Here is a 22386-nt window from a genome sequence, read left to right on the forward strand (position 1 = left end):
TATTTATTATATGCACAATATATGAATAAATGCTTAATATGTACATATGTAGTATGTTATGCTGATTGCACTCGCTACGACTTTCCTTTTCAATTGAGCTACGAAAAGTTAAAATGTTAGTTAGTTTTATTTGTAGATACTTGTATATTGGCACCGGTGTTAGATTCACTTCCCACTCCCAGTCACATTTCGAGTAAAATTGTTTTATATATAATATTTCATAAAAGTATCTACATGTTCTTTTAAGCGAGCGCCAAAAGAACGAACTGTAAAATAAACAAAATCTAAATCTCGGTTTTTGTAGGGTTAAAATAAATAAATTTCAGAAAATACATTTTCCAACAATCAGCAAATATTCCGAACATTCTTCATTCTTTTTTATTTATGGAAGTATAGTTTGGTTTCGCCAATTCACCTCAAATATCTATTCGTTTAATTAACGAGGGTTTGCTCTCAATTAATCATCTATTTTTGTAAAGTTTTAGGAGTCAGATTAATGTTCGCTCACACAGCGACGTAAATCGTTGGACAACATTTTAAAGCTTCTGTATTCTGAACTGGAATTATGTACATTGTTTCGATATTTCATTTTGGCACCAATCGCTTATAATTGCACAATGCATTGCCAACTAAGGTATATTGTTATTTCTGTGGCGGTGGTATTCGCAAAAAATATCTATGTATATTAATCAAAAGCAGATAACTTAATTAACCTAAAAATGTCTTGTTTAAATTTCATTTGACCAAACGGAATAATCTATATTATAGAAGTTAGTTCGAAGTAGTTTCTGGAAAAGTTATTTAAATAATTCAATTTGATTGAATAATATACTATATTTTTTCTCATTGGTAAATATATACCTATCTGAATGTTTATAAACAAAAATATGCAAATATAATGTCTTACAGAATATGCTGATTAATACCTTTTCTCAAAATTCCAAACAAGAAATGCCGACTTTCAGATATCTGTATGTAGAGTAATATTATTAACCATACGGTATTTATATCATGAATTTATATACATATACATACATATGTATAAACGTATATGTACGTCTATAAATTAAATAATAAAAATTCTTTTCCATCCTTGAACTTCGTGTATAATTTCACTGCGTTTATTCATATGCTAAGAGCAGACATACATACATACTTGTATGAGCATGTTGATTGTGCATGATATCGTTGTGTGATATGTATGTATGTATATATGGGTCATTTATACAATTTTCTTATATTCATATGTATGTATGTACCTGCTGGTATACATATATTTGAATTTATGAGTTTATCATTGAGATTTTGACGTCAATAGTTGTCCGTTGACCGGTAATTAACATGTTGCCTGTGCAAAATTTGATGCCATTTCTGCTATATACCGCAACAGGGAAAGTGCAAATTACTTGAATAATATTTGTTAGACAGCCTCAGCTACAATCATACTAAATTGTATACAGCTAAACTACTCATATTCATTACAAAAATATACTTGATATTCGTGTATATAACGGGTGTTACAATTGGCGGATGAAAGTATTTTTGCGTCGCCTATTTAAACTGATGGTAATTAGGCGGTGCCAAATTATATTAAGGAAGGCCTATGGTCGGGTGTAACCGAACATTTTATACCATTGCAACTTGTAAGTATCAAGGTCGGCGAAATATTTGTAGGTTTCGACAAAACTGTAAGTTAAAAAATTTAATGAAAGAATTAACTTAGCTTATTGCTATATTTTACGTCTCAAATTATATCAAAATCCTTTTCAAATAAGAAATATATGAGTTATCGGTTGAATTTAATATATTGAATTGATATGGAAAACGTCAACCAAAGGACCGAAATTCTTTATATTAGGGATATAAGGCTTAGACCAAGGTCTAAAATAATTCCATTTCTATTCAGTGGTAAATCACATAGTTTTTAAGAAAACTGATCCATTTAATTTCATTACAATATCACACATTTTGACCGGTTAAAAGTCAGGTCATTCAGGAAATTCGGAAATCATTATAATGGGTTGTCAAAAAAGTCTTGCGGTATTTTTATTGATTTTTGTTTTTTTTTTTTATTGAAATTGAAATGAATTTTTGATGACTCATGCCCAGCTCTTGACCGATGCTACGGCTGCTACTATGCCGGTCTCTTTCGACCAATTCAGCGATTTTATCGCAATTTTCGACGACAGGCCTTCTGGAGCGTGGCTCATCTTCGACCACCTCTACACACAAGAACGAAAACGTTGAAACCATCGTTGTGCGGTGGAAATGGAAACTGTATCGGGTCCATAAACTGCACAAATTTTATTGGCGGCTTGAGATACATTTTTGCCTTTATCGTAGTAGTACTGTAAAATATGCCGTATTTTCTCTTTATTTTGCTCCATGTTTGCGACGCTATAACTCACGAACGACTTAAAAGAAACGACAATCAATCAAACACGTGTTAGCGCGTGAAATGAGCTTTCCAAAAAGGTATAGCATGACCCGATGCGACGAATAACACTAGAACTACGCGCTTTCAGCGCCAACTAGTGAAAATACCGCAAGACTATTTTGACAACCTATTATATGCTATATTGGGAGCAGAGAAAGAGATGGGCTGACGTACAGAATCGATTTTATCTACTTTTGGTAATACAACGTACTACTAACATCCGCATACTAATAATAAAATACTGAGTTTCATTAAAGTACCTCACTTCCCATCACCGATCGATAAAATATTCGCTAGGATTCAAATATTCGGTATATGGAGCTTTAACAGTTGTACGCCGGTTTTGACAAATTTTAGTCATAATAGGCTACCTTATGTTGCACTATTCGTTTAATTTATCCCGATAAATTAATTGGCGCTAGATTGACAGTTGAGCTTTTCCCAAGTATGAAACTAAAAAAAATTAGTAAAAAACTGTATTGCGTTTCAAGAGGTGGTAATGCAAAAAATCGACTCTCATTACAAATACACAATCGTTTAGGTAATTTTTATCACTAACCCATAAACAATGCATAATATGAGAGAAAGTTTCAATAGATCTCTTAAGGTGTTATACATACATTTAATGATTCGAAACTATGAATCTCTAGCAAGGTGAAATTATTTGTTGACAAAGATCGTGTTCTTGTGACTGCTAAAGTCAGTATGAGCCGATCAATATACATAAATACATATGCGATCGAGCTTTTGAGATTCGGTTATGACAATAGGTTTTGAAAGTTGCATATGAAATTTTGAAATAGGAAGTTACACAGGATAGACCGCGTAGACAGGAGTTGATAATTTCTTTCAATACACAGCTTGTTTGTGTCAGTGTCAGCATGTCCACATTGAAAGACCATGTATTTCTTTAAAAATGTTTACCTTTAACACTTTTAAGAAATAATACTCAGTTGTTCATATATATTACTTTTTCTTATAAAAAGTGTCATTCTAGATCTAGCAAATTCAATTATTGTGAAATTTTATGCTAAATAAATTATATGCTAAGTATATAAATAAAGAACACACAAATTATAGCAAAACAGCACAACAGAATACTTGACAATACTATGTTTATAAATATATTACGATATTTGCGCTTTATCGATAAATTAGAAGTAAATAACTAAATATTAAAAAATATGTAGAGTAAACTCAAATCCTTGATCTAAAATTTTTAAATATTAAAATATTTATAACACAACTTTCCGTCTATCTAATATATACAACTGTGTTCGAAATAATAGCAGTGGCTTGAAGAGCACCTGCATTGGTCAGTCGAAAATGGCGCAACATACATATGTATTGTGGTCCGAGGACGCCGACAGTATGTACGAAGGTCAGTAAGCGCTTCATTTGATCCTAAATATGTTTCACGAATGGTAAAACATGGATATGCCAAAATCAATTTATGTTGGTGCTTCTCTTACTATGGTACAGGTCCGTTATTTTGGATTAAAGAGAACATGGATGCCACATTGTACGTTGAAATAATGGAATCGACTATGCTCCCACACGCTGAATGGAAAATGCCGTTGAAATGGGCCTATCAGCAAGATAACGACCCCGAACATACCAGCAGGGTGGCAAAAATTTGGTTTGCTCTAAATGGAGTTGAGGTTATGGGTTGGACGGCTCAGTCAACGGACCTTAATCCAACTGAGAATCTTTGGGCAGAGGTCAAAGAAGCTGTAGGGAAAGAGAATTCGTCAAATACGAAGGAAGTATGGAGTGCTGTGAAGAAGGCGTGGAAGGCCATTCCTCTCCAGAAATGCAAGCGTTTGGTGGACTCCATGTCTAGGAGATGCGCAGCTGTGTTATCCAACAACGGTCATTAGACGAAATACTAATTGTTTAAACTTTATTTTATATTATTATGATGAATTAATTGATTTTTGTTGTAAAATCTTCAATACTGCTATTATTAACCCTCATCGAGACCCTCGGGTCTGGCCAGGCATATTTTGTTTTTAAATGTTATTTAAATATATTCAGAGTATAGCAAACGACTTGCGCTTCCAGGTAGCTTCCTAGAATTTTATTGTCGATAGAATTCAGAAAAAAAATTAAAGGATATCGTATCGAAAAGGACGAAAAAAGGATATTATAATATTACACCTTAGTGCACCAATGGTGCTTGGCTAGACCCCATATATTTTGTATGAAAATATATGAACTTTGGTATGTTTCTATCACTTCGCACGGTTGATTTATCTGTTTTCATGTTCGTTACATGTCCAAATTGGTTTGTATGTTTATCTAGGTCAAATACTTTAGCCGCTAGAGCATTTTAAAGGTTAAGAAAAATGTAATTTTTCTCAAAATTTTACATTTTTTGTGAAATTGCACCGGTTAGGTAATTTAAAGAGCTTTCAGGAAATGTATAATTCGCCCCCCAGGCCCCTCCGGGGGCGTGGCAATAGGCGAAAATGGGTTTTCACCATGTCCCCCCTTTTGTTTCACTACAGTTGGGAGGGTATGGGGCCGGGGGGATCAAAATTGCGAGTTAGTTCACCCCTGGGGCTTTCAGGAAAGGCCTCAACCTCCCCTCTATCCCTACCAGGGGCGTGGCAATAGCGTTCACACATCAGCCAGTCAGTCCTCATCGCCGTTGAAGCATTACGGATTTTTTTTAAATGTGAGTTTATTTTATTACAATTTTTTTATTTGACAAATAATTTAATTTGCAACGGAAATTTGAATATTTATTCGCTTCAGAAAAGTGAAACAATTATTTGAGTTTCAGAAACTCGCGAGAATAGGATAAATATCAAAAGACAACATCTTGTCTATTTTTGTATACTGAGTTATTGTGAGTATTTATGTATGTAGATACTATGTATTATCGATTATCTTTAAATTCTTTTGAGAAAGAGATCTGGGTACATTCGATCATTGTTTCACACCGATAATTATCATTTGAATCTAAAATCTCTTTCGATATTGTTTCCATTTTCAATCCAAATACATACATACAAATGTGTAATTGCAATCCTATAGCCTACTTCTTAGCTTATGCTGATTACAAATACACACATGCAAACTTATGTATATATGTACATATGTAGGTAAAAAACCCACTTTGCTGCATATGCATAAGTACACTTTTTCAAATATGGAAAACATTGCAATCAGTTGTTTCGACTTAACACTCCGCAGCCTTATGCACTCTTATATTCGAAAGCGCAATAGATTTTTAAGTGGGGTAAATTTGTGTATGTCTTTATGTAATATAATATAAGTTTACATTTATATGTACACGCTTATGTGTATGCAAGTGCACTGCAGTAGAGCATAAAAATAAACTTAAGCGTTGCAAAATGCCCAGCTCAAGGTCGTCTCGATCTCCAGTGACACGTGTAAGTGCATTTACGTACACCGGCATATACCGATGCATATATGAATGTATGTGTATGTATTATTTGTTGGTGCAGTTTCTGTTTTGTTGAAAATCGTTTTCGTCGCAAAGTGCAGCATTTCTTCTATGAATTACTAATTCAGCAGCATAAGCAACAAACCGAAGTGGTACAGTTGAGTATTGAAAAACCTGTAAATACACCGCAAAACGGAAGTGCAAAACGAGCACTTCAAGGCTTGAACTTTAAAGTTTTCACACTGCCAAAAATATATTAATTTCTTGCTACAATTTCAGTCAATAAGGCCAGCAGTTTTTTTTGGAACAAGGACGCTTGGGTGAATTCGGTGTGTTAGGCGTTTTATATATTTTCTTAGTATTTAAAATGGCTTTTATACTTCAATATTTTATATTGCCTTACCAATTCGTCTGAGAAACCTAAATTTATATAAAAAAAATTCTCAAACATTTTAGCACATTGCTTTAGCACAACTAAGAACCACCTAAGGTGAGTTATTTGTCAAAGTCGAAAGTGGTTCTAGAAAAATGTCAACAACAAACACACGCAGAAAATTATTTACAATGGCTGTAAAATATATCAGACCAAAACCCATAATTATTTACGTGCAATGACACTTAAAAAATAATTGCAGCCCTGTGCTAGCTGTCGTTTTACTTAAGGGGGTATTCTGGTCTAGAAGCATGAATTTCGGGTAATTTTTAAAGTGTCGTAAAAAAAGGCAATTAATATTTTTACTATCCATTTTTTAATAGTTATTTGTTAATTTTAAAAGAGTACAGAAAAAAATTAAAAACTAAAAGAAGTAAAAAATTTCAAAAATGATGAGCTGACGAAGTGGGGGGTCTCTAAAAATTTCCACGGAACCATACCCATGATTTCAACCATCCTAGTTATCTGAAACTAAAAAAAAGGATTAATAATCTAGAATAATCTCGCAATGGCCGGAACTACGGAAAAGTGGGAAAAAATTGTTTTCACAAAATGGTGACTGCCTGAAAAAAAAGTTTTTTTGGATCACTTTTTCTGACTATTTCGATTTTTTTAAAAATAATAAAAATAAAAATTTGGGTATGGGGCTAGTTCCAACCATAGACAAGCCAATAAAGAAGACTCCATAAAAATTTCAAGTAAATCGGTCCAATAGAACATGAGAAATCGTGGGTATCGTTCCGAAAAAGTCAGTTTTGAGAAAAGCGCGTTTAAAGTTTAGGAGACAATTCTAGTGAACACGAACGCCAGGTCACAAAATCGGCTATATCTTCGAAAATAAGTCAAATTTTGAAAAATCCTTCCAAGGTCATAATTTTGAAAGTCTAAACTTTCAAGATATGAAAAAAGGTGCGCCAGTTCACAATAGCCATGCACAGTAGTCATTTACAATAAATTGACCGAATCAGCCGTTAATATATCACTAGATTCTGCAATGGGTGCTCTCGTGCCCTTGTATATTTCGGTATAGGATTTTTGCAATCGCCAATCTTGCAAGAGCAAGAGAATCCCCCTAATGACTTTATAGGGATACCAAAACACACAATTGTTTTCTGGAAGATTTTAATATTTTACCATTCTCTCGATATCTTTGAAGTTCAACAACGCTATGAGCCATTAAATTAGACTAAGCTTTTAAAGTAGACCGACCATCTAGTGGTATTTCATTTTCATATCTGCCATATTTACATATACTTATTATTAAACACTAAAAAATGTTAACTTTGGCTGCACCGGGCTATAAAACCCTTCACATATAAAGGAGTTTCCATACAAGAACTTGATTTGATCGGTCAGCAATCGTTTGTATTGGTAGCTACATATCTATATCTATATTAATCGGATCTGAGCGATTTCTTCGAACATTGCAGTGCTGCTTTAGGCAACAATTCTTGAAGATATCTCGTCAAATAAAAAAGTTTTCCATACAAAAACATAATTCCGATCGTTCAGTTTGTATGGAAGCTATATTCTATAGTGGTCCACTCTGAATAATTTCTTCGGACATTATACCGTTGTTTTGGATAATAATACATACCAAATTTTGTGAAGACACCTTTTTTTATACAAAAGCTTGATTCTGATCGTTCAGTTTGTATCGCAGCTATGTATATGGTCCGAAATCGGCGTTTCCGACAAATGAGCAGCTTCCTTGTTCAAGATATAAAAATATTATCTTGGGTAATTTTCATGCTATGGGAAGGGTTTTTTCTCTAACTCATAAAGTTTTCTGAATCATCAAAGTAGTTGAAATTGTATTCGATGAAAAAATGTTTTGATCTGACATCTTCAAAAAAAAAACGCGAATTCGTCCATATCAGCCAAATTCCGAAAAAATATTAGGGCACAATGCGAGAACAAGAAAATGGTCCATCCGATATTTTAAGATATTGTGCCAAAATCTAAGATATACATATAAGCATATACGTATGTATGTATGCATATGGATCAAACCCGAAAGTAATTAAGCGTACATACATACATACATATGTATATATTGTATTTTGGATACGAGATACCAATGCACATATCCATGTGTATATCTATGTACATACTATATATATATTTATAGAAGTGCAATAGAAATCACCACATAAAATTACCATAGCACCATAAAGACCTTGTTAATTCTAACGTGCGGCATGAAATAGTGCATGGTAAATATGCAGTCATTATGACATTGGCCACTAGCACACATTTCTAATGCGTAACTGGTACCCTATTTGTGTACATATACGGAACAAAAACGAAAAATTTACGCAGTAGGGTGTGTGTTTGTAAGTCAATGCGAAAAATTGCCAGTGAGACGGGCGGCCATTCTTTTCTTACAACACAATCCAATATGCACATTTCTGTTCTGTCTTTTCATCTTGCGCATTTCCTTGGCCCGCCTCCCTACTTCTCGTCCTCGTCGTCTGCGATTCAGCAATAGTTGGTACCTCTCGCTTTTGTTTCGCCGTTAATGACTTTGGCGGCGTTGAGAAACTATTTTCTTTGCACTACAATGAGTAGTCCAAGTGAATCTTTTGTGTAATGCAAGGCATGTTTATAAAAAAAAGTATCTCAGATGTGAAGATTACTTCTCGCACACTTGCATGAGTTGGTTAATGCGTTATCTTAAGCGCAAAATAGCATGCAAACACGTGCGCTCGTAGCAGCATTTGGATAGATACTATACATATGTACATACATATGTATGTATAGTATATTAGTACACATAGCTACTTTTGTTTATTTATGTGCATTTAAGTGAACTGTGTCAAGATCAACTCATACGGGGAAAATATTTACATTGAAGTTATCCAATCACACACCTTTCTATGATATGCCTAACTGTATACCTGTATATGCTTATGTTCGAATTAATTTGTATGTTTTTATAAGATTAATTTCCTTAATATACAAATTTTACTTTTAGAAATATTACTTTATTAACTTTTTCTATTTGTGAAACTCCCAGTTGCACTTAAAGGCGAATGTGTACTACCTTAGTTTTTAATCCGAAATGACTTTTTATCACTAATTTCCTAGTTATCATCGAAGGGATCCACATAATCTCATTTAGTTATGCCATTATTGTCGTCTTACCCAATTATAAAAAAAATTGGAGCAAAAGTGTACATAAATAATTTTGTGAATAGTCATATAAGCTTATATGAAATTTATCGAAAACCGCGTTCAATATTGGCTATCCCGAGAGACAACTCCCCTCTATTGATAATTTCAATGCGCAACAACCAAAATTGTGTAATAAATAGGCTTTGAATGGGGTGTATGAATTAGTTGTGTTCAAAATAATAGGAGTGCAGTAGTCGAGTAACCGCCATTTTTTATTACCGCAGCACATCTGCGGGGCATGGAATCGATCAGATCACGACTAGTTTTCAGCGGGATTTGCTACGATGCCTCGTGGACTGTGCTCCATAATTTTCTTGTACTTGATGGTCTACGGTCAGCAACACCTTTTTTAAAATCTGCTCATAAATTTTCTATGGAATTAAAGTCAGACGACTGAGCAGGCCACGTTATAACCTCAGCTTAATTGGCTCGAAACCATTCCTTTGCAGATTTAATTGTATGTTTCGGGTCGATATCTAATTGAAACAACCACTTTAATGGCATATTCCATTCCGCATATGGCAGCATAACTTTTTTCAATATACGCACATCCATGGTTTCTTTTATCAGATGGTTTGGTCCCACGCCGTTGTACGAGAAACTTCCCTCAAAAATCTATCATTGGTAGATAAGTATATCGAAACAAAGACATTTGGTTTAACTTCACCAGCTTAAAAACGCATAAGACTCTTTCTGCTTCTACAGTAATATTTTGGCATGTGGTTTCCATACCTTTGGATGGGATAATTTTCGGTTGGCCAAATCTAAACATATATATATGTATATGTATATGTATATATATACTTATATATGGGAATACTTAGTAAATAAACTGTATTATTATAAATAATGGCGTTAGTTCGGTCTAGAACTTTGCATATTTAACAGGTTTGAACTTAGACTTTTACAACCTTGTGATGATGACTGCTTGTTAATTTTTTGCAAACTCAAAAATGATTGTGCCCACCTGTTAATTGAAATGTCAGGTAAAGCATTAACTTCGGCTGCCCTAAAGGTATAATACCCTGCACTGGTGCATTTCTTAGACTTGGCATAAAAGGATATAAAAGGATCTTGAATGAGATCGGTCGGTATGTCTTGCAGTAACCATTCCTATTCCCACCAAATATACATATATGGTCACACTCTTATAAAATTTTTACTTTGCACAAACATATGAAAATACATTTGTAGATAAGAGTTTCGAAACCTTATTTAGACCGATGCAATATTTGACTGCAGTCTGCTCATTCTCGCATATGACTGAACATATGAGTTCAAAAAACAACAAACAACAACGTGGATTGCTTGTTTTGTGGGTTATTGTCCTAAAGTATCGACAATATTGCACAAAAATACATACAAATATACATATGTAATAATATCGATATGTGTCTCCTCTAATTGCCTGCTACTTAAAGCTACTGGCTTAAGTGCTGAACACATAGAGCGCGACAGACTGCAAGCGACATCTGTCAAGTATTAAAATACACACATTCTTAAGGACACAGTTATTTAGACAGCTGCACTACCACACGACTGCAGGCCGCCAGTTATCGCTCTCGCTAACTTGAAAATAAAATTTTATATTTGCCGACGACAGTAGAGACGACGGTAGAGTTGACAGTAGAGTGGAGTGATGCCACTAATATGTAAAATGTAAAATTAATCAAAGCTCTAACATAACAGCAAGCATTTGTAACAACAATTGATAATTTAAAACAAATAAATTTACCTATTTACTTATTTTCTGCACAAAAAAATTTCACTTTGAACAAAATATTAAAATTTCATTGAAGTGAAAGGTATTAGTATGGCCACAACGAAATTGTGTACATGCAAATTGGGCAGCTGTGTTGCCTTGTGTACATGCCGGCCATTGTTATGTCGCTGCCTTCTTACATATGTTCATGCAGAAGGACTCACGACGCCATTCACAGTTCACTGTCGTGCTGCCATGTCGTGTCGCTCTCAATGTGTTCGGAGCGTTAGTATATTTTGTTGACAACTAAACGACCGCAACGTACCTCTGCAGAACTTAAATATGTGCATAAAGCATACAGACTTAGGTACGTACGTATACATATAGCATATGCATATGTAGGTATGTTGGCCTGTACATATGTATATCCAACGACGGTGGGTAATTATTTCCAGTCGACCAGACAACCCGACTAACAACGACCTTTCCAGCTGATTGCCGTTCTGTCGGCCGTTATGCAGTTGCCGCCGTTGTCTGTTGGGAATAATGTCTACCGCACTTCTTACTTGTACCTACTAACATAATACTATACGAGTATATAATACCTACATATTCTTACGATTAGTATCTCAACATTTGTGCCAGCTGGGTTTTGTGTGCAACAGGCGTTAAATTTTCAAATAAAAATACATTTTTGTAGGCGGTTGTAAAGTATTTTTGTTTAGATGTGTGCATATGTGTGTGCCTTTGTCGTCAGCACCGTTACTGGAACGGCATGCTGAGTGGCTATCCATATGGTGTAGCGACTTCCTGCAGTTAACAACTCATGCACAAATTATATACACACACACATATGTGTGTGCTATGCCCATTAGCCATAAAACTATGTTGGTTTATGAAGTCGAAGCACAGTGAATTGAAACATTCTTATCTACCAAATTGCTTGCAGCAAAACGTTATTTTGATGTCGAATTTACTTTTAAACATTGCCATGACTCATTTAACTGCGGAAATATACTTAGCTATAGAGCTTTTTAAATGCCTGTTCTCTTGTGTCTGAATTATACCGGATAAGCTAAATAAAATAAATAAGAAGTCATTTCACTACTCTTTGTGTATATGTATGTATGTACATATGTACAGGCTACTTGATGTGCAATACGCATTTAACAAAGTGTAATGGACTTTCCTGTAATATCGCAGATTTTTACCCTGAATAATTTTAAGTAAATCAAGACATTTTATCCAAACATTCATTGGATGCAATATATGTTTTTTATGCCTTGAACAGAGTATATAAGTTTGCCTTGAGGGAAATATCGAAGAGCCTATTTGACATAGATAATTGTCCAAGTCAACGCCACATGGCTAAACAATTCAATCGGAAAAAAAGATATTTTAACATACTAAGAAACCCCTCATTTAAAATCCTTTCTCACGTAATATTTCCAAAATGGTGTACGACTTTAATGTGCCAACATCTAAAATTACCACTTTTCATCGCATTGTTAAAATACTACAAGATTCTTATAATAAAATTCAACAACTAGGAACGGCTCAAAATTTCTGGAAGATCCATCTGTGAAGACGCACATACCAAATGAGAAGAAATGCCATGGTAGGATGACGTGTATCGCCGGGCGGAATCTGAATGAAATACAATTTCTTTCAATGGTCCAATGGTCCAATGTTGCTCGTTTCTGCCGAAATAAGACTTTGGTTGTAGGGTAGCATTTAATGAATCCCCTGCCAATCCCACCAAACACTTCGCGCCGTTTGCGCGTGATGTTGTCGTAAGTGACTTATTTTTCGTTACAAGTAACCATCTGCTTCAGAATAGGATTAGATTTTTGCATAACATGAGGTTCTTTTGCCTTAACACGTGGAAGCCATCCGTCGAACTTCTTTCGGCATCCAGTCTTATTGAAATGTATCCAAACGAATATTTAGCTCCGAAGTAATCTGCTGTCATTTAAGATTGAGCCCGACGATATCCATTATTTTCTCGTTATTTTCGACAATTGGATCCAAAGGGTGGTGCATCCTTGTCGAAATTTTTTTTTAAATAATATTAACAAAGTCATCAATTAAAAATCCATATAATGGATTCAGCCCAAACCTAATATAATTATACATACATTATATATTTTAAAAACGAGTTAGTCTTTTTTAAAATTGATAATTTCTTATAAAACAAATTCGACCGCATCGAAAAACTTTAATATCAGATATTGCAATGATATTTCCTTCATGAATCGATACAAATTTATTAATGTTCGTATTTCAAATATACTTTAGAATATCGCATTTGAATTAAGTTTAAACTCTTATCTATCAACTCCTTTCAAATCAAATTTCTTGGAATTTCCTTTTGGCTTCTGTTTTAAATTGACTAATATTGAAAATTTTCCGTATTTCAATATATATTTCTTCAAAATTAATCCATATTACGTCAACTTAACCTAGTTATTAACATGCCTTTTCTCTTTGTCGTTCACAGTCGCGGTCTCACCCCACCACATCGAGTGAAATCAATTTCTATGGCTACATTCACACAAGACGATGTCGATTTTCTGAAAAGTCATGGAAATGATGAGTGCGCTAAAACTTGGCTGGGTCTTTGGGATCCCAAGCGAGCCGTGCATCAAGATCAGCGGGAATTGATGATTGACAAATATGAGCGAAAACGTTACTATTTGGAGCCAGCTAGTCCACTTAAATCTTTGACGAATGCCGTTTCACTTAAAAGCGGTTCGGTGACAGCACCGGCGGCAGGGGCAGGAGTGGAAGTGGCGACAACATCTGGAGTAAGGGCGACAATAGCTACAGGTAACTCCTCAGCTGCAACAACATCAAACGGCAGTAGCACTTACAAGAGTAACGGTGATGGGCAAATAGATTTTGTGCATGTGAGCAATGGATTTGGTAACATTGGGCACAATACTAAAAACCAATACAAAAATGGAGAGCGAAGCTTCCATCTCACGCCGCCCAGTACACAGCGTACCACCATGAATGGTTTGCATAAATCCGTCACTACGACAACGGTGTCCGCACCAAATAGCTCGGGCAAGTCAACGTCCGCCATAAGTCGGCCTCAACAACATCAACAAAACGGCTATAGCCATTTGCAAGATGCGTTTATGCCGAAAACCAATAATATAAATAACAATGGCGGCAACAAAAATAATGAGCTCAATGTCTTGCATATGACATCCAGCCGAATGTCGGACAGTAGCAGTTCGACAAGTGTGAACGGTTTCGGGGCGGACGCAGACTTTGTTGCCGATTTTGGTTCGGCGAATATTTTCGATGCCACAACGACAGCGGTCCGTAACAAAATAAGTTCGCCTCCAATATTGAATGGAGGTGGCAATGCGATATCGAGTAACGGTTATGCTAGAATACAACCTTTGAAGAAGCAGCAACAACAATACCAACTATTAAATGGTCATGGTCAGACGAATGGCAATAGCTCTCACAGCGATACAATCGACAATGGCACATCCGAGAATTTTGCCGACTTCGAACATGCGCCCATTTTCAATGCGGCTGGTAAGTACATATGTATATGTATGTATATGTATTGCTTTAAAGTATAATATACTCCACCATATTTGATTTCAAAGTTTGCTTGTGTTTGTATATACAGTTGTCCACAAAAAAATAGGAGTGACCACATGAGAAAAACGAATTGTTAATTTTCATTAACAAAAATTTTTTTTTTTTCAAAATTTTTGCACAATGTAATTTGCTAATGATCTATTAATATATCCAGATTTCACCTATTTCAATTAAACATAAAAAAATTTTATATCGCAGTTTATATCAAGTAAACTAAAAAACTAGTTTCACAAAAAAATTGGAGTATTTTATGTAGTACGTGACCGTTCTATAATTTTAATATATAATGGTTCTAAAGTTTCACAGAATATTAAAATAATTAATATTTCGTTGAATAACCTCAACTTTTTTAACACAGCATCACACCTCCGAGGCCTGGAGCCAATGAGATCCTGGCAAAGTTTTATTGGTATTCCTTTCCAAGCCTCTTTCACTATTTGCCATAAATTTCTCGAGTTGGTTGGTTTCTCTTCAGCTACTTTCTTCTTGATATCTGTTCACAGGTTTTCCATGGGGTTGAGGTCAGGAGACTGAGCAGGTCACCACATAACCTCAACTCTGTTGGCCCTAAGCCATTTTTTGCGCAATTTTTGGTATGTTTAGGGTCATTATCCCGTTGATATACCCATTTATCAATGGCATATTCAATAAGGCATGTGTTAACATTACCTCATATAATATTTTAACATATGCCCTTTGGTCCATGATGCCTTCAATTAAGTGAATTGGACCAACACTACAATGTGTAAAACGACCGCGTACCACGATTAGGCATCGTTATGTATAACGGTTTTTATGGTAAACCGGGGATTATATTCTGAGTTAGGAGGACGTCGAACAAAGTTCCTAGATCCTGTACTACCAAATAACTCAACTTTGGATTCGTCTGACCACAATATGTTTCGCCATTTAGACGCGGGTCAGGAGCCATGCTTTTTTGCAAATTGTATGCGAGCTTCCTTGTGCTTCTTTTTAATGAGGGTCCTTTTCGTGGACTTCTGGCAAATAATTTGTTCTGCTCCAAATGCCTACGAACAGTTTCAGTATTAACTGACAAATTTAGTTCGTCATGGATACTCCTGGCTGAAGCAAAAGGATTAATTTTGCAGTAGCGTACTATATTCAGTTTCATTTTTGTTTCTAAAATTTAAGGCATTTGCTATCATTTGAGGAGAGCATTTTACAATTTCTTGGATCTCTTTATAAGTTTTTCCTAGTTTTCTCAACTTTTTTATCGTTTTCCGCTTTTCCTCTGTTCAATGAGTTCCTCTCCCCGCTGGAGAAAAACCCAATGATTAAATAAAATAATAACTAATTGAAATTGCTGCTAGATTATGGAACTACATATATAATTTATACTACATTTATAATTTTGTGAATATTTTTTATATTAAGGACTATTTTGAAAACGAAATATCGAACACTCCTGCTTACCAAATGAATAGGCCTGTTAAATGTAATTTCATTAGGAGCTATTCAAAATATCTGATATATACTTTAAATATAACTTTCAAATCATATACATACCTAACTAGCATTTAATAACCCTATAGGTTCAAACTAATATCTCTTAGTCATTATTATAATTTTGGTTGGAGACTATAATCTTATTTTAGGTTTTTAACATTTATATTTAATATTTATTTATTTTATATTTATATTTCTTTCGTAAGAATATGAAATAATGTAAAATTAGTTTCCTTTTGGTTGGTTCTTCAAAAATTGACAGTACTCAATTATTATATACATATACATATGTATGACATATGTATGTAGTATGTGTTTCGCTACATTACGTATATCTAGTGTAGAGTATATAAGTAATGGAGGTATGGAATTCACACTTTTTGAAATCTTAAGGAGTTCGTTAGAATTCTAAAATAATATTTAGCGCCGAACTCTTTGGAGTTCATTCAAGTTGTTAAATTGAGCCTCAGTTAGAACAAAAAAGGTTGAATAATTCCAAAAAACGAGTTTTTACTAAAAACAAATTTGCATTTTGTCAATTTGCTGTGCTATTACTAACCATTCATTATACTTATTTAAATTGTCCGCGGCTTCTTTTCTAAACATACGAAATATGTATATGTAAATTGGAAGCTTAGTCCTTTTCTTCCCAGAAACACACAAATCGGAATCCTGTCACTGTATTTTGCCTTTTTATGATACATCTTATAATTGTTTTTCATACAGCCAATTATAGTTTTATAAGAAAAACTGTGATAAAACGTTGCGCCGGTGGCCAGCAAAAAGACACCAAAGACAGTAAACAAAATTCTGTGTCAAGTGCGGAAAGTTCGAAAGTTCCCACCGATATTGGATCTAGACCACAGTCTGGTGCAGCAGCTGAGTATGTTTTAGATAAAAATTTGTATGCCGACATCAGACAAGCCACAACACATTCTGATGCAGCGGAGAGTGACAACAATGGCAATCTTCAATCGAACACAGCAGTTGAGCAAAATGTCAGTGATACTCCCATTAAACCGGCTAAAATTGTTAACAGTGTCGAAACGCCACCAACACAAGCGCTTGGTTCAACAATGCAAAATGCTGTCAGTGAACTGACATCTCAACTGATAAACTCACAGTCCTGTCCACCGGACCAATGCCCGGTACAACAAGCTGATTATTGTGGTTATTGTGCACCGAACAATTGTGTGCCTCCATCACCTAATATGTGTAATCAACAAGCTCTCAGTCAACAGCCGAATCAAGATCAGAGCAATTTCTGCGCTAACAATATGCCGCAAATGGATTGGTGTCAGTTTGCAAATAACCCACCCTTTTGGCCCTCAAATAACCCAAATATGCTAGGCAGTACAGCTACAGCACCAGATGTTGCGGCCGCGCCAAAATCCCTCAATGCTGAGCCACAACAATGCCCACCCATATTTTGCGCCCAACCACAGTTTTATGGCCCGACAGGCTTCGCCACGTCCTGCTCTCCAGATAACTGTACGTCTCCCATGAATCGGCAACCACCCCAAGTGGACGCAACTATCGCTGGTCTCAGTTATGCCGCATTACCGCAACAAACCATTATCAATACAGCTCAGAATCGACCACAAAATGGATGTGAGACCAATGCTGAAGCATGTCTGGAACCAACACCATCGTACAGTACGTTATATAATCGATCTTACTGTCAGCCAAATTTGTCTGCATATTCAAATCCATTTATACAACAAACACAAATGCAACCGGCTCCAATGCCAGTTCCACCTGAATGTTTCAATCCGTTTCATCCAAATTGCATTTCAGGAAGTTGTACGAAGGGTTGTATGCCAAGTAATTCAATACCAGTGGGGGATCCAATAATAGATCCATCCTGCAATTTGCACTCACCTTATAGTAATTGCTTCTGTAGCAATTGGTGTAAGTTCTGTATTTCATTTGAGTTGGTTTTATTGCGTTCGTTCGTTTGTTTCATTATTTTATTTTAGCTTTGTTTTAATTATGCTACCTTTTTTCGATACGTTTTGATATTGCTTGTTGATGTTGCAGATTAAATTTATTTTGCTTTTGTTGTATTTTTCATGCATACGTACCGCTTAAACTTCAATTTGACTATAGTAAATATTTATTCGTTGCTATTAAGAATATCAAAATCTGGTTTGCAACTTACGAATACAAGTATTTTTTAAAGCAAAGCAGCTGAACTGTTCTGCAGTTTTAAGTCTATTAATTACAATTCTACCGGGATGTCTCCTTTATGATCGTAGATTTTCATTATAATATTTTGAATGAAAGCAATCTGTTATTTCGTTATTTGGACAGTTATTTCTCATGTTCTCCATGGTGAAGATAACGGCATTCATGGAAATATGTCGAGATAGATATATAACAGTAAAGTTATGTATGTATATATAATCAGGATGACGATAAGAATTGAAGTCCGAGCGATTATCTGTCCGTCCGTCTTTGTAACTGTAAAAATTAAGATATCATAACGAAACTTGGTACACGCATTCTTTGGCAAAAAATGAGTACCAACTCGTCGAAGACGTAATCGAACCACTCTCACGCTTACAACATACGAAAACATATAAAGTGCCATAATAAAACACTACATTAAGATATAACCGTGTAACAAGGGGGACATGTGGGCCCTATAATGGTTAATTTTCATATCTCCCGAACCATTCAAGCCAAATTCGCTTATGACAAGTCCTTCAATCATCCGTACCAACATTATAAAAATCGATGAAATTGGATGATAACCCTGCCCACTCCCCAAATAACGGTTCTGAATAATGAAAATAAATGCGCCAGAAACATAAAATTTTACAACCGAGATCAGAAGAGAGGACTTTGTAGGAGGCGTTGTCAAAATTTGCCGATGGACGCTGCACCGCCCACATTTAGGTGAAAATCCTTATCTGAGGACCTGCTCGTCCGATCGAATCGATACTCTGTCATTCTTATGTAACAGTACGAAAATAAGGGAAATCGAACTACAACCACACCTACATCTCATGTAACACAATTGAAAATTACAACTGATTCCTGATAATGCCTTTAATATGTACTATCTTATGAACACAAATTATCCATATCGGACCCAAACTTTTCAAACCCCAAATTCCCGAATATATGGACCACAGTTCCTATTTCGAACTTTTTATCGAATATATAGCACAATCTTTGAGATATGTAATAGAAACTCAGAGAGAATCCTTATATAATAATAAGGCCGTGTGCCAAAAAAGAATCGATTCAGATCAGTAATCCCCTCAGTCTCCATATACATATGTACATAATAGGAAAGTAGGCTGACTTTATACTGCATATATTGACAATATGCGAGCTATGAAATCGAGTGAGAGTGTTTCTCTAATTACAATGCGCCTTTGAGCCTAAAATGAATAAAATCGTGTGAAAACTGGCCAAACATCTGGTAGACATTAGTTATGATGGTATGTCAGGTACTTCAATGAAATTCATTCCTCATTTTTTCTGTTAATAATATGTGGTAATGTCAAAATAGATAAAAGCGGTTCAATACTACCCCTATCTCCCATATACCTAATATAAAATTTTCATATATGGGTCAATATGTAACATATCTTAACAAAATTAATTGAACATATAATACTGGATATACCATAGTTTGATGCCGAAAATTTGTGATATTGGACTACGAATTACCTAAACTTCTATATAATGGTTTTCATCATTCTAACAAACTCTATGCTGAATATGTCACTCAGTGTATGAGTTATATGCACATTAGAGTGATTCAAAAAAAAAAAAAAATTCGTTTGGGTTTTCGTTTTGGTTCCTAGACACCTCTAAGAAAGCCTCTCCAAATATGAGTTTTTAATTGTAACGGGAAGGTTCTCCTACATACAGTTTTCTATTTTTTCTTATTATCAGATAGAAAAATTTATATCTCGCTTCCAATTACTTGAAAAAATTTCTTGTTCCTCAGATTTTGTTGGAAATTGAATGCTCTACAAAAAAGGTCTATTAAGATTTTTTCGTAAACCCAAACGTTTAAAAGATATTAACAGTTAAAGTTTGATTATTTTTTGGAAAATTTTTTATTTCTTATGAATTTCATAACTCAATGAAAAAAAATTATTATGAATAAATTTTTGGAGAGGCTTTCTTTGAGGTGTCTAGGAACCTTTTTTTCCGAGTATCAAACGAAAAAAAAATTTTTTTTTTTTAATCACACATACAATGTATTTGAAAAATTGCTTGAAAATGTGATCTTGAATATACCTGAGCAATGTCACAAATCAAATTAAATGGATAAATTTCCTTGAAAATTATGTGGTTTGCCACTAAATATGACTGGAAATGGTCTAAATCTCATATCTTTAATATAGGTAAATCATTTCGGTCCTCTGGTTGAAGTTTTCCACATCAACTCATATAAAATTTAGCCTCTTCGGTTGATTCACATAAATCAGTTTGAAAGAGGATCTTCTTCTTTTTTACTGGCGTAGACACCACTTTCGCGGTTATAGCCGAGTTAACAAAAGCGCGCCATTCGTTTCTCTTTTTTGCTACGTGGCGCCCATTGGAGATTCCAAGCAAAGCTAGGTCCTTCTCCACCTAGTCTCTCCAACGGAGTGGAGGTCTTCCCCTTCCTCTGCTTCCTCCGGCGGAGACTTTCAGAGCATGACCTAGCCAGCGTAGCCATTGTCTTTTAATTCGCTGAACTATGTCAATGTCGACGTATATATCATATATACATACGTATCCTCCTTTAAAGAGGATATTAATACCTATAATTTCGCTGAAGCGTATTAATACAACTAAATGAGTACAAGATCTTCAATAAATAAAGATCACATAAATAAACAAGATACCAAATTCTTCCTTACTTATTGTCTACTTAGTTTGACAATACTTAAGCTTCTTATGATATATAAATTTTTTCGGAAGAGCAGGCGCAGTGGCAAATTTTTGCTCTGTATACAATATAAGGTCTATTAAAAATTAATCCATTATTTGTCCAATAGATGTAAACTAATAGAAACCATCGATTCCAACGGTGATGTAAGTACTGTTTCGATTGCCCAGTAGCTAAACATTGCTCAAAAAACATTTAGGAACCACTGAAAGAAGGCTAAAATTCCAACTGCGAATCGCTGCTGAATCATTACAATATCGGTCCATTTCTGAATCGGACGGTTTCTTTTGATGAAAAGTGACTCACTAACGGTAACTTCAACTCTTAATTCGGATATATATTTTCAACAATTGGACCATCTGAAAAAAACAATCGAGAGAGGACTTTTGTTATCTCAGGACAATAACATTGATATGTCCCCGACAGGCTCTGAGGGCTTAGTTGGGATGTTCGTATACATCGTCCTTATAGTAGAGGCGTGTCACGACGTGAATACTGCCTGTTCCTGTTTATAGCTAAGAAAATTGCTGGTATCTACGGTGAATGAATTCGCCTCAAGACAAACGTGTGAAAATCGAATTTTCCATTTTTTCGTCATTAAGGACGAAAGTTGCTATGAATGTGGCATTTTGAAAATACCTTCAAAATAAAAAGCATAAAACAAAACTTAAACGGAATCATCCTAACTATGCTGAAAAAATCTTCAATTTAATGTTGAAATAATGGATTTCTTTTTACTAGACCTACCATTACTATGGGCGTTTGTAGATTTGAATAAAATTTATTATAAAGGAAAATCAGGATATGGAATACTATCACAGAGAATGGCTATGGTAGTTGTTTGAATTCATATGTATGCCAAAATTTATTTTTGTTAATTACAATTGTCATCGAAAATATTTTTGTAGCAAAACTCATTAAAAAGTCTTTTTAGTGAGTATTGATTTGTTATAACTAATTTTATTTTGTATCAAAGTGTTCTAATTGGTGCATTGTACGTAGTTTGTCGTCAATTTAACATCTATCGAACTAATATTTTCCTTTATAGGCTACCTACCTCAGTTACCTGGTGCAAATTTATATTGGTCCGACTACTGCAATTACTGTTGAAAACGCCAATTGCGATATTAATCCCTGATTTGTATAAAAACATTTACTTATAACTTTATTTAAGTATATTTGTCAATATTTATTTGCACGTCCAAATTGTTTAAGACTAACATATTGTTGC

The 22386-nt window shown here is 34.8% G+C and overlaps 1 protein-coding gene across 3 annotated transcripts in view; it reads left to right on the plus strand.

Moving 5' to 3' along the window:
• The window catches only part of LOC120768507 (probable serine/threonine-protein kinase DDB_G0282963), an 89509-nt gene that overhangs the window by 64927 nt on the left and 2196 nt on the right, over window positions 1-22386 (plus strand). Inside the window, exons 2-4 of one of the 3 annotated variants that reach the window (XM_040095233.1) lie at window positions 13665-14719; window positions 16982-18166; window positions 22204-22296. In XM_040095233.1, coding sequence (XP_039951167.1) covers window positions 13665-14719; window positions 16982-18166; window positions 22204-22265 — 2302 coding nt within the window. In that variant the 3' untranslated portion in view covers window positions 22266-22296. The remainder of the gene's footprint in view (window positions 1-13664; window positions 14720-16981; window positions 18167-22203; window positions 22297-22386) is intronic. The other 2 variants (XM_040095232.1, XM_040095231.1) reach the window with 2 other exon arrangements.

This window comes from Bactrocera tryoni, chromosome 2 (genome assembly GCF_016617805.1).
Source record: "Bactrocera tryoni isolate S06 chromosome 2, CSIRO_BtryS06_freeze2, whole genome shotgun sequence".
NCBI classification, from domain to species: Eukaryota; Metazoa; Arthropoda; class Insecta; order Diptera; family Tephritidae; genus Bactrocera; species Bactrocera tryoni.